The 14,784-nt window shown below is 36.8% G+C and overlaps 2 protein-coding genes across 5 annotated transcripts in view; one reads left to right on the top strand and one right to left on the bottom strand.

Annotated features, from left to right (window-relative positions):
- Nucleotides 1–7,940, bottom strand: part of LOC138000654 (Bardet-Biedl syndrome 2 protein homolog) — a 28,329-nt gene extending 20,389 nt beyond the window's left edge. The window contains exons 1-6 of the mRNA XM_068847218.1: nt 7,705–7,940; nt 5,211–5,426; nt 3,667–3,792; nt 2,766–2,828; nt 2,526–2,603; nt 169–273 (exon numbers count right to left, since the gene is read on the bottom strand). Coding sequence (XP_068703319.1) covers nt 169–273; nt 2,526–2,603; nt 2,766–2,828; nt 3,667–3,792; nt 5,211–5,426; nt 7,705–7,821 — 705 coding nt within the window. The 5' untranslated portion in view covers nt 7,822–7,940. The remainder of the gene's footprint in view (nt 1–168; nt 274–2,525; nt 2,604–2,765; nt 2,829–3,666; nt 3,793–5,210; nt 5,427–7,704) is intronic.
- A 695-nt stretch (nt 7,941–8,635) lies between these two features.
- Nucleotides 8,636–14,784, top strand: part of LOC138000629 (myb-related protein A-like) — a 32,097-nt gene continuing 25,948 nt past the window's right edge. Inside the window, exons 1-2 of one of the 4 annotated variants that reach the window (XM_068847198.1) lie at nt 8,636–8,747; nt 9,786–9,876. In XM_068847198.1, coding sequence (XP_068703299.1) covers nt 8,725–8,747; nt 9,786–9,876 — 114 coding nt within the window. In that variant the 5' untranslated portion in view covers nt 8,636–8,724. Of the gene's footprint in view, nt 8,748–9,425; nt 9,608–9,785; nt 9,877–14,784 lie in introns of those variants that run through there. The other 3 variants (XM_068847189.1, XM_068847180.1, XM_068847206.1) reach the window with 3 other exon arrangements.

Below are 14,784 nucleotides of genomic sequence, written 5' to 3'. Positions count from 1 at the left end.
ACAAAATATCGCTGAAAACTAATAGTCAACATTGAAGGGGGGAGAGGGAGGGGGGAAGTGGAAAAGGTTGGAATTGTAGCTAGAAAAATGCAACTCGTAGCCATTATTGTAAACATAAGTTCACATACAATTCTTGTGAACTTGTTTTTTGTTTGTTTATTTTTTAACCTTTATTCGCCAGTATCTTGCTGTCTTGTCATACACTCCAACAGTTCCATTTGCAAGTGCATATCCAAATCTTGATCCACGGATTGGGCACAGAGAGGTAACAGACTGCAGAAAAATTCCATTTTTAAATAATAATTAAAAGAAAATTAAAATACAGTAAAGGAATAAGAAAAAACCTTCACTTCTACATGGTGGTATGCATATCAGATGCATGCGCAAATAATTATAACAAAACCACAGACAACAATCGACCATGGTCGATAGTTGTTACCTCAATTAAATTTCATTCAACTTCATCTTAAGCTATTGGGCCGTTATTTGGATAACCATTGCAAAAGATGGCACATACAGTTGCTGTACATGTAACTTCCCACAACTACATGTACATGTAGTTAATAGCAACAAAGGTAAACATAGATATTCTACAGAAAAAAAAACTAACTTGGCCCATTTACATCAAAATAGCCATAATTTATCACAATATCACAATACAGGGTGAGACGAAAATGAAAAGATGAGGTTGCCCTTCGGGCAAGCTGTTACTTGAGGTTACTAGCCCGAAGGTCTGACGAGCTAGCCCGACATTAAATTGTTCATAAAGAATAATCAGATGTATTTAAGGAAGGTGCCTACTATTTAAGGGTATTTTTGCCCCGTTTCATGATTATGCAGGAAATGTAGATCTTAACAAGTGTTATGGAAATCCAAAAAGAAAATTGGGGGTAACCACCCATTTTTCAAAGCTAATTCATGAATAATATTTGTAAAAAACTTTAAAATACAAAGCAATGTATGGCGTTTTTTTTGTCAAACTGAATCTTAATTATTTCTCAAAAATGCCTGGTTACCCGCAATTTTCTTTTTGGATACCAAGAGTATTTACTAAGATCTACTTTTTCCGGATAGTTTTAAGTCGCGCAATAACATCCCTGTATTAGTAAGCATCAACGGTAGGAAACCAGATTATCTCGAGATGCGCAGAATGTATGCGCAATAACAATAGTTTCCCAACGAAACGCACCTAAATTTCCGAGAAAATCCACTGCACCGTGACTTGGCTGGAATTTAATTAGACTGATTGTCTCGCACTGCACGCTGTCAGTCGGCAAAGATTGTCATTTCAAAAATATATTTCGGTCGCTATTTAAGCAGAAAAAGTCATGACGTTATTTACGGACGCAAAACGCGGCGCAAAACGTTGTCACGCTACGATAATTTGGCCTCATAACGTTATCATTTTCTCTCAGGAGCTTCTGCTACACACTTTGTGGTATAAAAGCTCAATTTATCATCAGAAAAGAGGAACCAACGGTGCTTGCCAGTCGGGCAAGCTACGATAAGAAAACGCTAGCCCGACAAGTCATTCCACTAGCCCCGGGCTATCGGACAGCACTTTCGTCGCGCCCTGACAATACCTTACAGATTGAAGAATTTGGTGGTGACTTGACAAAATATCCAAATTCTAAAAGTATGGTCCCCTCTTAAACCGCAGTTGGGTCTCAATGGAAAGTCACTGGACTTTTGTTTGATCCCACCCCCTCATCCTGCACAACACTTAGAGTATTAACCCCCTCCCCCTTACAAACAAACAAAAAAAAGTAAATAAAAAATAAAGGAGAAAGTGCTTTATACATGTACTTAAGTTACTTTGTAGTTTTATCCGCCAAATTCAAAATAAGGGCTTTTATGTTCTTAAGCACACATAAAGATTGCGCAAGCTTTGAAAGTACTTGAAATCAATTTACAGTATAGAGGCCAATGCACAAAGCGCTGTTCCCAAAAAGTGGAAATCTTTGAACACATTATTTTGGTAAGCCGTGTCTTTTAGTCATCAGTGTCTCTTGATCCACTGAATTTTCTGCCTGTTTTTTGACTTTTGGTACATATGCTCCGCAATCACTGCCTTTCAAGTAATAAAAACACAAAGTGCTTTGTATATATTAGCCACCCTATTATAACTGGAAGTTAGTGTAATAGTGTAAGTATTGTATTGTATTGTAAGTAGAGTGTGTATTTGTAAAAAAAAAAAAATAAAAATAATAATAATAATAATAATAATAATAATAAATAAAAAATAAAAATATATAAAAAAAAAGCTTTGAAAGTAATGTTGTATCCACAAGTGAAATCATAGATCCAATGCAAAAATGGCTGCCAGTACATTATTCTTTTACCTTGTTTGAGCAAGTTTATAGTTTGACTAGCCTCGTTTTAGAGCCAAAATTCTGTCAATTTCACATGTGTTAACGATAAAATACATGTACCTGACTGTATCAATCAATCAATCAATCAATCAATCAATCAATCCAGGCTAATTTGGTAAAGGCTAGCTAAAATAAAGAACATAACAAACTCACTTCCGTTTCAGTCATCTCAGCAATGATTTCGTCTTCTTTGAACACTCTGATATCGAAATCTTCTGATCCAACCATTAACTGAAGATGAAAATAGAAAAAAGGATTAACTTAAATTATGCATAATTATGGTGTGCTTGCCAAATGGGTTACATTTAAACGTTTTGAAACGAGTTGAAACTTGACTCTTTTCGGAAACTGACTGCTCCCATTGGAGTTGCCTACATATACAGTAACTAGTACCTCAAGTGATCCATCCCCGCTAAAGTCACACATTGCCAAAGAGCAGACATTATCCCCAGTCACCTTAAAGAGCAAAAAGAGAAAACAAGAAAAGGTGAGATGAATGATCAGTCACATTACACATGTATTCGTTTACTGACTGATCTTGAAAAATCAGTATAAATTTACAAATTCGTGAAAGGGCTTGTGAGAATCGAGTTGGACTGTGAGCAGATGGAAATCTTTCAAGAGCTCTTGACCGTTAGTTTATTTTGATATAATTATGTATCTCCTGTTTTTCTCAAAAATACATGCACTAAAGTTTATATCACAGTGACTGTATAACTCTTGGAAAATCAGAAGACAATACAAGTAGAACTAAACTTTATGTACACTGCAATCCAGCAAATCCAGAAAATTAATAGCTGATTCATAAGAAGTAATCAAGGGGACTAACTCATCTCACACTTAGTTAAAATTCATTTAAGCCTTTAAAATAACAATACTCAGACCTGGCACTACAACTGATCAGTTAGAGCTTAGGATTCTAGGCAGTCCACTGAGGTCCCATGGTCAGTTGTTCTTGAAAAGGCAGCATAATCAATAATAAATATTTTTATTATCCAAAGGATTAAAGTCACTATCTGACAGTTTCAATCTATGCAAAGATTTAAGTATTAATTTTGTTCAGTGACCTAATGGTGAATATGCACACTCTATAAAGCACATCAGATTCCAAATACTGGTAAAGGCATTTACAAAAACTCGGAAAATGTTCAACATGAAAATTAATACTTTTTTTTTTTAATTTTTATACAATGTACTTGGAATAGTGACTCCTTGGGCCTGGAGGCTATCGAGAAACATATTTTATGCCTTTAAATTATTTGAACAATATTAAAAATACAATGTAGCCCCTTACAGTCCAGAACTCATCATTTCCTTCACAGTCAAATCCTTGAATTGAGCAGTTTCCACCAACTATCGCCAAAGGATTCTCAAATGATCCAAGCTTGCCTGTCACTATCACATTTGCTCCATCTGCAATCTATCAAAAAAATATTTGAAAGTCATTAAGGCATCTAAAAGTTGCAGTGACAGTGCTCTACCTTAGCGGTAGTCCACTAGTCCTGGACTAGTGCAAAATGCTTCTGGACTAGTGGAAACTTAGAACTACTAGTCACAGGACCAGTAACTACTTTCTAATTAGTTTTTGCAATGTCTAAAAAAAATACATTAGGTGAAAAATAAAATATACGTCTTGTAAATGTTGCTTCGATGAAGAAAGTGTGTTCATTAAAATATAAAAAAAAATTGCCAGTTGAGCATTCAACGCAAGTACTCTCAAAGTGCGAAGAAAAACAAGAACCGTTGATTTTTTCATTGTAGTGTAGCACTTTAATTGGTAACATCCCTAAACAGGGTTCAAAAAAGAAAATGTAGCAAGCATTTTAAAGAACTTTTCAACAACCAAATTTAATTTGCGTGGACCCACACCAGAACAGTTTTTAATGAAACTGCTCCTAAAAACTGTATATTGCCTTATTTATCCCCCTTTAATTGCCTAATAGACTTAAATGCTCTTGATGAAAACCAACACAAATTGAAAACATACACACGTGTGATATTACTAATTCTTACTTTGCTAATTTCACAGCTTCTTTCTTTGTTTAGTTGAAAATAAAAACATTATTCACCAACTGGAAAAATAAACTCAAAACAAAAGAATAAAAATGTGAAATAGCATGCTTTAAAGTAAGTCACACACAAAAAATGATGCCGACATGTTCATTTCATGGCACCGCTGCCACCGCATAATTAATATGACGCGCATAACAGGTGATTGTCGGCAGGCGTGTCAACAAAAATTTTAAAACACCAGAGCATTCGACGCATCAGTAAAATATTCCTAGCAAGCACTGCCTTGAGGTAGAGAGTATTTTCCCATTTCAAGCGATTTCTTAGAGTCAGTAGATCCTGAGATATCAATTTTTTTTTGGAACGGATTTTTACAAACGGTCTCATTCATTTAGGTACTGTTTTCACCCAGAGTAAGCAATAACTACTCTTTTCAAATTTTTGGAAAACTGACACCTGGACATCAAAAAAGGAGATACCAAAGTCTTTGCAGAACATTAATTTTTTGCTTTTATTATCTTGATCAGTTAAAAATGAGACAGCACTATCTGTTCACCATTCAATGATTTTTAATAAACCTTATTATCGAAAAAAAAAAAGCCTTTAAAGGCTTATTTTTTCCAATGGTGACTCAAGGATACATGGAAAAAGCTAAGACATAATCATCTAAACAACTTTCTAAAAATATGACAAGAATGTAAAATATACAAGTACATGTACGCTTCAAGTCAACGGAGTGAATTTGGAAAAAAAAAAAAATTGACCCACTGAAAAGTACTGTTGTTAAATTGTTTGTAAACTGTCAGTTACTATAATTTAAAAACTTACATCCTTATAGAATAGGTCAGAGTTATTCTCTACATCATAAGCCAGGAAGTTTGTTGGTGTTCCAATGAGGAGTGAATCGCATCCAGAGTCATTCAGTTGACCAGCAGCCACAGCAGATACTTGTTGGTTGATGTTTAAGATGCTGGTGTCATTGCTGTGGCTAGCGACTGCCCGGCCACCTTGTAATGCCCTGGTGTGGGGGTTGTGGATAAAAACCTAAACAAACAAAATTAATCTGAGTTTAATTACTTGATCTTGATGAATGATAATTACTTAGTGGATGACCACCTTGGGTGCCGTAAACCGGGTAATGTTTAAATATCAGTAAACAACAATAATTATTGTTGCTATGGGTAACAGGGAGGTGTGGCTTATGTGACAATTCTAAATCTGCTGGGATCAAATGGTATTTTGCCTCATTTGTTTTTGGCGTAATAATGTTAGAGTGTGGATGTCACAAAAAAATATAAAGTCACTTCCTTTCCGACTATCATTGGTATCTTTTTTTGCTTTTGTGTGAAGAATACAACACACAAAAACATGATGCCAACATGAGTTGATTTAGTGCATAATTAGTTGCCCGAGACAACAATAAAGTGTCAGCACCCGTGTAAACAAACCTTTGATGATGACAAAAAATAATCCAAAGATATACAATTGTACAGTACATCAATGACAATTTCATTTTGAGCTAAGCCCTGAGACGTCCATTTTTAAGAAATCACCAACAACATTTTGCAAGCACGCATCATGCGTTAATGAAATTTAAAACAATACATGTAGGTGCAAAAAATTAATGATTACTGACTTAAACGCATAAACACATAATTACATGTGGTATAGTTCACCAAGTTCCTACATGTATACTATAAAAGGGTAATTGAGAGCTCAATGCCACCCATCCAATTCAGATTTTTTCACTAACTGTTTCTTTAAAAAAAGTTGGACTTAGAGACCATGATAAGTGTTCTTTTTGTCATAAGGAAATGGAAAACTTGATACACTTATTTTGGAGATGCGAAAAAATAAAAAATTTTTGGGAAAGTCTTTTTAAGTGGATGCAGTCTTGCCAACTTTCTTTAGGTGAACTTAATTACTTACACATAAATAGTACGGCTTTGGGTCTGAGGCCAGATAGATCTAAACACAAACTCCAACTCAATTTTTGTTGCTTAAGTGCCAAGCACCACATCTGGCTCTGTTGCTCGAAAGAACATCCCCCAATTAAAACAACTTTTTGCTTTATCTAAACACACTTATCAAATAGAAAACAATGCCTCCACTATCAAAAATAAATGGGAACCCTTGTAATGTCTTACATAAGCCTCTTGACCTGAGTCTCCAAAACTTAATGAAATATAAATTTCTTCTCTAAATCTCTGTTTGTTTTGTTTTGTTTGGTTTTCGGCTGTGTCCTTTTACCCAAGGGAAAAAATAACAATTGATGTGTTTTTTTTTTGTAGTTTTTTTTTTGTAGTTTTTTTTTTCTTTCTCTGTCACTTTTTACTTGTATTTAATTTGTTGTTTGTTAAAATAAGTAAATAAATAAAAAATAATAAAATAAAATAGATTACATGCAGCAAGGTATTGTTGAACAATGAACTCGCAAAAATACAGTGTAAATATATAACATGAGAATATTACCGACCGGTATACAGTTATGGTTTCTGTAAAAGTCACAGTACAATGTCACCTCACACATGAAAACTACTGTTACTGCTCTAAAATTGGTGCCAACTTTATGATTTCTAGACCTTTTTGTATGTTTTTCTTTCTTTTTTCCACTGTGGGTATTATCTGCCAACTCTTTTTTTCAGTTTATGCAATAATTGGCTGGTTATGTGAAACAGCTGCACAGGTAAACGGCCGGAAATTACATGTACAGTCTGTGCTTGATATCAGCTTATTAAATACTTGTTCAGCAGGAGAGTTCAAAACACTGATCCCTAATCCATGGGATACTCCAATGGACTATACAAAAGGACTATCCCCAAAATACTATAAATTTCAAGTGAGTACTATTGGTTGTAAGCAGCGTCACAATTAGTACCTAAAGATCCATTTTAAATGGCGTGGGTCAACAGTATTTGAGTCTAAAAAAATTAAGCACCCATTTTAAAAAGGTTAGCTTTCAATAATTGTTGTGATGGCCAATTACTTCATGTAAGTGAAGTGAAATCAATGCAATTCCTGAACCTAGTCACATGAGCTTTAAGCACAGGAAATTTACTTGTGGAATTATGTTGTTAATTATGATTCTGAAAGCACATACAATGGTCACAAGAATCATATTAAACTGGTTATTCAATACCCTAATTTCCTGTGAAGCTTATATTTAAAAGGAATTTTAATTTTAGCTACAAAGATCTCGGTAGACAGTGTATATAAACGGTGGAGATAAGATACTAAAGAACAATTAATCCAAGCACGAAGAAACTAGAGACCTAGATCGGAGCAAAGGATACGACAAAATTTTGAACAACTGATAACATACCTTTCCCGCGGTTGTTGCGCCAGTCAAACATGGATGCCTTCCGTCATACCGACCTAATGCTGCAGTACGGGCGTGTATTTTGTGACCCAGTTTGAGGGTAAAAATTGGAACAAGCATGGCGGAGATAAAAAGGAGTAATAATAAACGAGAAGATCACATCGTAAATAAGTATTAGTGAAAGTCAGGTCTTGCGTCCTTAGAAACGATTTTCTGGCCAAGACACTGTACGCATTCTCGTGATAAATACACGCTGACTGTGTTGATCATGGGCGCATCTATTTGGATCGTCGCTTTCTGTTCTCGAAAAACCTTAAATAACAATGACCACAATGCTCTTTATATGAATTTTGATTACAACAATATTTGATTCTATGGCCTTATTGGGAGTCTTTCCTTGCATTCATGAACGGAATTTTCATATCCGCGCCAGTAAAAGCTTCCTTATTTCGCAAGAATGGGATTACATTTTCAGGCACATCAAAATTTAATCCTTTCGAAATATTTACTAGCATTCCTCCCCTTGCTTTTCCAGCCCCCATCGGCCAATTTTTCAAAAAAAAAAATCATCAGCTATTAAAACAACACGTGCGCGACAAAAGAATGAAATCAATTATCATTCTTGTTATGTACTAAGTTTAAAGCTTGTTTTTTCACTCTTTTCACCTCCCTTTCGAACTCGGCAAGAGATACCTTGGTAACTTTTGGAATTACCATCCCGATAAATGGCATATTATTCCAATTCAAAATGAAAAACAAAAGACACAACATTGTTCTCTCCCTCTCCCTACACTCTGATGTTGTTTTCTTCTTAAAGAAATTGACGTACATTTGAACTTATCATGGCCAATCACAGCAAGGCAATTTGTCAAGATTGACCAATCAGGGAATAGCAGTCGTGGCGGTCCATTTGAAGTGTGAATCACTCAAACCGCATCTCAGTTTACAACAATAAAGAAAGCCTACGAAATTTGGAATCCTCGCAAGGTTTTTAGCCCAGGATTTCCGCGGATTTCCTCGAGAATGGCTGATGCCTTCTTCATTCGGTAAGATTACATCGCTTTTCTTGAATTGAGATCAAATACTATGTTTTATCCCTTTGTTCAACATAAAATACTTGCGATCAGTCACGCCGCAGTTTCCGCGCCATTTTTGAACCCAAATAAAAACCTAGGTAAGTAACAATAAATGTGCCTTCAAGCAAAAATCAGGCACCAACTTTTTGCTTTACCATGTTTACTCCTCGCCACCTTATATTAAATCTCCGTTGACTATTTTATTCCACAAATTCTATTTTGATTTACTCTACGATCTACTCCGATCTTCGTGGTTATCAAATACTTATGGATTTCGAGATCTTCTAAACCTGCCGATTTCAGCGAGATGTGGATAAAAATCTCCTGTGATGTCAAAATTTCAGATTTTCTACCTTGCTTGTAAAGAATAACTGCTTTCCAGCTTGAGGCTGCACTTACCTTGCTAACCAAATAAAAATCATAAATTATAGTAATTTAACACGAAAGTCCAAGAGATTTGATTGCGCGACCGAAATGGCCTCGCCTCGAATGCGCCTTTGCAAACCGGTCTTTCTCAGGTCAATTAAGTGTTTTAATTCTCTTCCATTGCTCTTACGCAGTACTTAGGTCTGAAATCGTTACTTTTAACGTTTTGAAGTTAAAATTGAACTGAAAGGTACAAAACTAATTTTTATATTTTTTGTCTTGAAATGCACATCCGGGCTTTACGCTGAGACACGTGCATATTCTTCTTGATTCGCTAGCGTCTGAGCCTTCGTACGTAGCGGGTTGTCTTTCTCAGCTAAATTTGAAGTCTTCCTTGGAGAATGCTCAAGAGATCCTGCAACAACAATGTTGCTTCTTCTTAAAGCAGCAGAATCAGTTGCACGGTGCGTAAACGAAGGAAAGACTCCTGTTTTGTGTATATTTTTCTGCGATGGGCATATTTCAGTAGCCACGATCAGGGGTCATCGCGGATTTGCAATCTCACGACGCTTTTGCGAAAATAAAAATGTTGTCATCTGAAAAGTTAAATTGCTTATTCTGTTTTTTCCCTCTCCGGATTAGCGGTTATAGTGGTGCTGCCGACGAAGAGACCTCGCAGAGATCGCATCGGCGAAAGAAGAAAATCAACAAGGGACGATGGACGAAGGATGAGGTTTGTATACGTCAGTTTGCGAATAGCGAAAAATTTCCACGTAGACACTCTTCATGTTTCCGGAACTTAACGATTTGGATATCTCCAATCATTTTCCTGCAAATCCTAAATTGAACGTGAAATACTCATGCAGGAGGCAAGTGTTGTCTCTGTGGCGTCTTTGTAATTGAAGATATCACTGTCCTTAATGCGTAGCATGAATTGGCCAGCGTTTGCTCATTCATTCACAGTTTTAGTTTGGTTTACTCCAATATTTCTGTTATTGGTTTTGTCGATGACTTTAATTTAGCCATTGTCGGTTTGTTTTGCAAACTAACGGCGACAAAAGCATGTTTGATGACTTGTCGCTAAACGGCTGAAAATGAAGCTTGCGGCTTTTGTGTAACCAAGCGTTCATGTTGATCTTCATTTTAAATCTCGTATGTCCGTTGAAAAGGATCGTGTTACTGGGCAAAATATGGACCCTCACTTTGCAGCGACTGTGCTGCAGGTTTAGAGTGGAATTTTGTCGTAGGAGTCTCATGGACCTGATTTATGACTGTTCTGGAAGAGAAGATCGTATGGAAAAAACGAAAAGAAGGATGCGACGTGTTAATGATGGCATAACGGAATAAAACAAACGAGGTATAATGGCGATAGCGTTTACCCCGATGTTGTGTTTGGAATTCTTGCAGCCAAATTCCTTATTTGTCTGCAATCAACTGGATTTCGCAATTTCGATTCGTGAAACTGTTTTACATATGTCACTTTCCTAGCTAATGTCAACCGGAGCTACAATTGTAGCCTTGATTTTATTACTGTTTTCATGGATGTGCCAATATTCCTCTCAACGCCAATTTAAATAAACCGTTGTGTCATTTAGCGGCGTGCACTTCGTTTTCATAGTTGTTGCTAGTTGTCATCTAGTAACTTTCAAAATCAGTGGCATTCATCTTCATGGCACAAAACCTACCAGAAACAGCTTATTGGGACCAAGATGTCGTGGTCATTTGTACTTATTTTTGTACTATAGATACCTTTTAAATTTAAATACAATTTGTATTTGCATGATCCTTTGTTCAGCATGATCAATGCAATTTTGCATGCAATATTCGACTGGGACGTCTTGAAAGAAAATCTTGCATTGGTCAATTAATGTTGGTTGGAAGTTCCATCAGATGCATGTAAATGCACTTGCTATCACAACAGCGGCCTCTAAAATTTGCAAATAATTATTACTCCTGGTTTATGAGAAGATTTTGGGCTCAGAAGGTAGGGAAGATTCTATATGGGCAGCCATCACCGCCAAAGGTACAAGAAGTTAAAATGGAACAGAAAAAATGGTTTAGTGATGGTTTGCCAAATGAAATAAGTGGTTTTGAAATGAAATTGTCGAAATGCAAAAGGTTAAGTGCTCTTTTGTGAAGCGGTTTAGTCAAAATTGAAATGGTTTAGATTATTTTGAAATGGTTCAGACACCGATCTTAAAATGGGACAGACTAATTCAAATTGGTTTATTCAACTGAGAATCGATCTGTCGACAAAATGTGAAATGATCAGGTCTGACAACAAAAATTAATGATCTTGTTCCCTGTAGCAGAATGGTTTACTCAAAGAGGGCACGATTAAGCTAATTGACAAACAACTTACAATGTAACTTACCAGCAAATGGTTTAATCAAGTGTCAAGTGGTTGAAGAGATGGGCAATCGATTCAGTGCAAAGTCAAATGGACAAGACAAACCTGAAATGGTTCAGTTAAAGAAGGAATGGCTCAACTAATCGACGGACTACTTACATGTAACTCACTGGCAAATGGTTTAATGGCTGGGCGAGTGATTCAGTGCAAGGTCAAATGAAGAAGTCAAGACTCACTGAAATCATTGATTAAGTCGACGGGGAGTCTGACGTAAATATATGTTGTCAGCAGATAAAACTTGGCACGAGCCTGAGAGGCTTTTTGTTCTCTGGGTGAAATTGTTTTCTTCCTTCTTGCTGGATGAAGTATTCTCTTTGTTTTTCGAGAGCAGGGCTAAATGCAGCCCTCTCAAAACCGGCCGGCTGACGGCTCAATGAGCCGCCTCCTCAGAAAGCTTGACCGTCTCCTTCCAGTCAGAAAATGTCAGACAACACATTTTTAGCTCGAACGTGAAGTCACTGGAGATATTACAAAACCTTGAAAAAAGTTTGTTTCACGTACAAATTCGCGTCCGCAATATTTTTTGGCGTCGCGCACGTGAAATGTTTATTTAACTAACATTGCTGCATTTCTTATCAGACTCCAAGCAAGTGTCAATTCCATATGTGAAATTTTGTCACTTTAAATCCCCCAGATTGCACTAAATTGCATCTGTGAAAAAAATTCCCTAGGGGAGCATGCCCCCAGACCCCCCTAGAAGCTTGCGTCCTTTGGGCACTCGCTTTGGTGCCTTTAGCATCAAACCGTCTCCACTTTCCTTATGACCTGCTCCCAAAAAATATTTTGAGAAGGCTGTACATGTAAATGTAACTGATTAATGATGTCCACACCATGAAGATATACAAGATAAGGTCCTACGTCCCAGTTCAGAGTTGTCTTCTCAAATTAGCTTTTCTCTGTTTTTGTATGTGAACTGGAAACTGTTGAGGTGGGGTTTCATAATGTACATAGGCTCCTTTGCAGCCATCTTTCGAGATGTCACACATCCTGACCATTGACTACATGAATGACTAAAAAGAAGTGTCCTTAAGGTACTGTAATTCCCTTGAAAATGACGTGCTATCCAGATTTTTGTCAAACGTGGCACAATGATATTGATATTCATACACAGGACACTAAAAAAAGCAATAAAAAGATGGTGTCACTGTGCTTGTTTTTGCGCTGCATGCCCTTTATTCTAAGTACAACACAAAAAGCAAGGTGACACAAACACCAACCAGGTTGGTGTTTGTGTCACCTTGGTTTTTTCATTGTACTTAGAAATTATGTGACACACTAGTCTCTTTTGGGGACCCACCTTCCCACACGCTTGCCATGCATGGGAGAACGGCTTTGCTGTTCCCAACCCAGCTTACCACATTATTTTGTTTTGTGGAGCTGCCACCTAAAGGGATGTCTAAGACACTCTCCTATTACGTTAGCTATGCCATGCTGACGAGGCCCAGCAAGGCCGAAACAGCTGTCCATGGCTGCTAATTGACTGGGTGAAATGGTTGTGTGCATGCGTGATGTGCTGGCCACACCGAGTTTCCTTTTTTTAGTGTCCTGTGTATGAATATCAGTTGTGCCAAGTTTGACAAACATCTGGATAGTACGTCATTTTTAAGGGAATTACCTTAAGGACTCTTCTTTTTAGTCATTCATGTAGTCTTTCAGGATGTCACGCAAAGCTTGTTGTGTGACATTCCGAAAGACAGCAGCGAAGGAGACTACATTTTTTACAAAACCCCACTTCGACACAGTTTCCATTTCACGTACAAAAACAGAGTAAAGCTCTCGAGAAGGCAACTCTGAACTGGGACGTAGGACCTTATCTTGTTTATTTTCATGCTGTGGACATCATTAATCAGTTACATATTTTAGCCCTTAGTTACTTTAGCCCTGCTCTCGAAAAACAAAAAGAATACTTCATCCAAAGCGAAGGAGGAAACAATTTCAACCAGAGAACAAAAAGTCTGTTAGGTTCACGCCAAGTTTTATCAGGCTGACGACAGATATTTACGTAAGACCGCCAGTCAGGGTTCTCCTTATCATGCAGTTACTGGTAATATTTATCGCTTGAAAGAGCACTTGTTACCGCCTGCAAATTCTCAGAAGTGGCTTATCCTTTGGAGAACGTTCAAAAGGCCCCTTACCTGTTGTGCTGAAAACTAGGGAGAACCCAGCCCGTCGACTAAAACATTTCAGTCTTGTTTTGTTTATTTGACCTTGCACTGAATCACTTGCCAGGCTATTAAATCATTTGACACTTGAGTTAAGTCATGCATCAATTAAATGAACCTTTTCTTCTTTAACTAAACCGTTTCAGTCTTGTCTTGTCCATTTGACATTGCACTCAATCACTTGCCCGGCCATTAATTAAACCATTTTCCAGTGAGTTAAGTGGTGTGTCGACTAGTTAAACCATTCCTTCTGTAACTAAACCATTTCAGTTTTGTCTTGTCTGTTTGACTTTGCACTGAATCGATTGCCTGTCTCTTAAACCATTTGACACTTGATAAACCAGCCTGTGAGCTTAGTCATTTGCCAATTAGCTGAATTGTGCCTTCTTTGAGTAAACCATTCTGCTACGGGGCACAAGATCATTTTGTTGTCAGACCTGATCATTTCACATTTCATCGGCGGATCGATTCTTAGTTAAATAAACCAATTGGAACCATTTCAAAACAATCTATTGGTGCTTTAAATTGCAAATGTTCATGCTTGGAGAGCATTTCTAAAAGGAAGGATGAAAATAAGGACATGTTCAAATCAACCAATGTTTTGTGTGATTACTTATGGTTGAAAGTTGTATGTGTATTGGTACAAATTACATAATGGGCTTGATATTGCACAGTGTATGGCAGAAACATCAGAACAAGAATGTTTACAAGTGTAATAAAAATTATAATGGGTTAAGTGTTATGAACTTGGATGCCCTGACTTAGTCTTTGCTGCTGGACTGAGGTTGGAACCTCTCCTATTGGTGTGGACCTTCAACACTGTTGAAGTCCAGAATTTTTCGGGCTTCTCTGTGCAATTACTTAAAATTGTGTTCATACATGTACATGTAGTTGCATTGGTCGTAGCTTCACTTACCGGTAATTTCTAAAATATTTAAAATTCAGCAAAATTTGCAGACCAATTTTATCTCAGGTTTTACGGAAAATTCTTTTCTTTTTTTTTTAAAATAGGTCTCTAATGTATGGCATATAAATCTTCTAGACTTGCAAACATTCATTGAAAATTTAA

The sequence above is a fragment of the Montipora foliosa genome, chromosome 1, assembly GCF_036669935.1.
Source record: "Montipora foliosa isolate CH-2021 chromosome 1, ASM3666993v2, whole genome shotgun sequence".
Taxonomy (NCBI): Eukaryota; Metazoa; Cnidaria; class Anthozoa; order Scleractinia; family Acroporidae; genus Montipora; species Montipora foliosa.
Note: the sequence above shows the minus strand (reverse complement) of the source record. Positions and strands in the feature narration are given on the sequence as shown.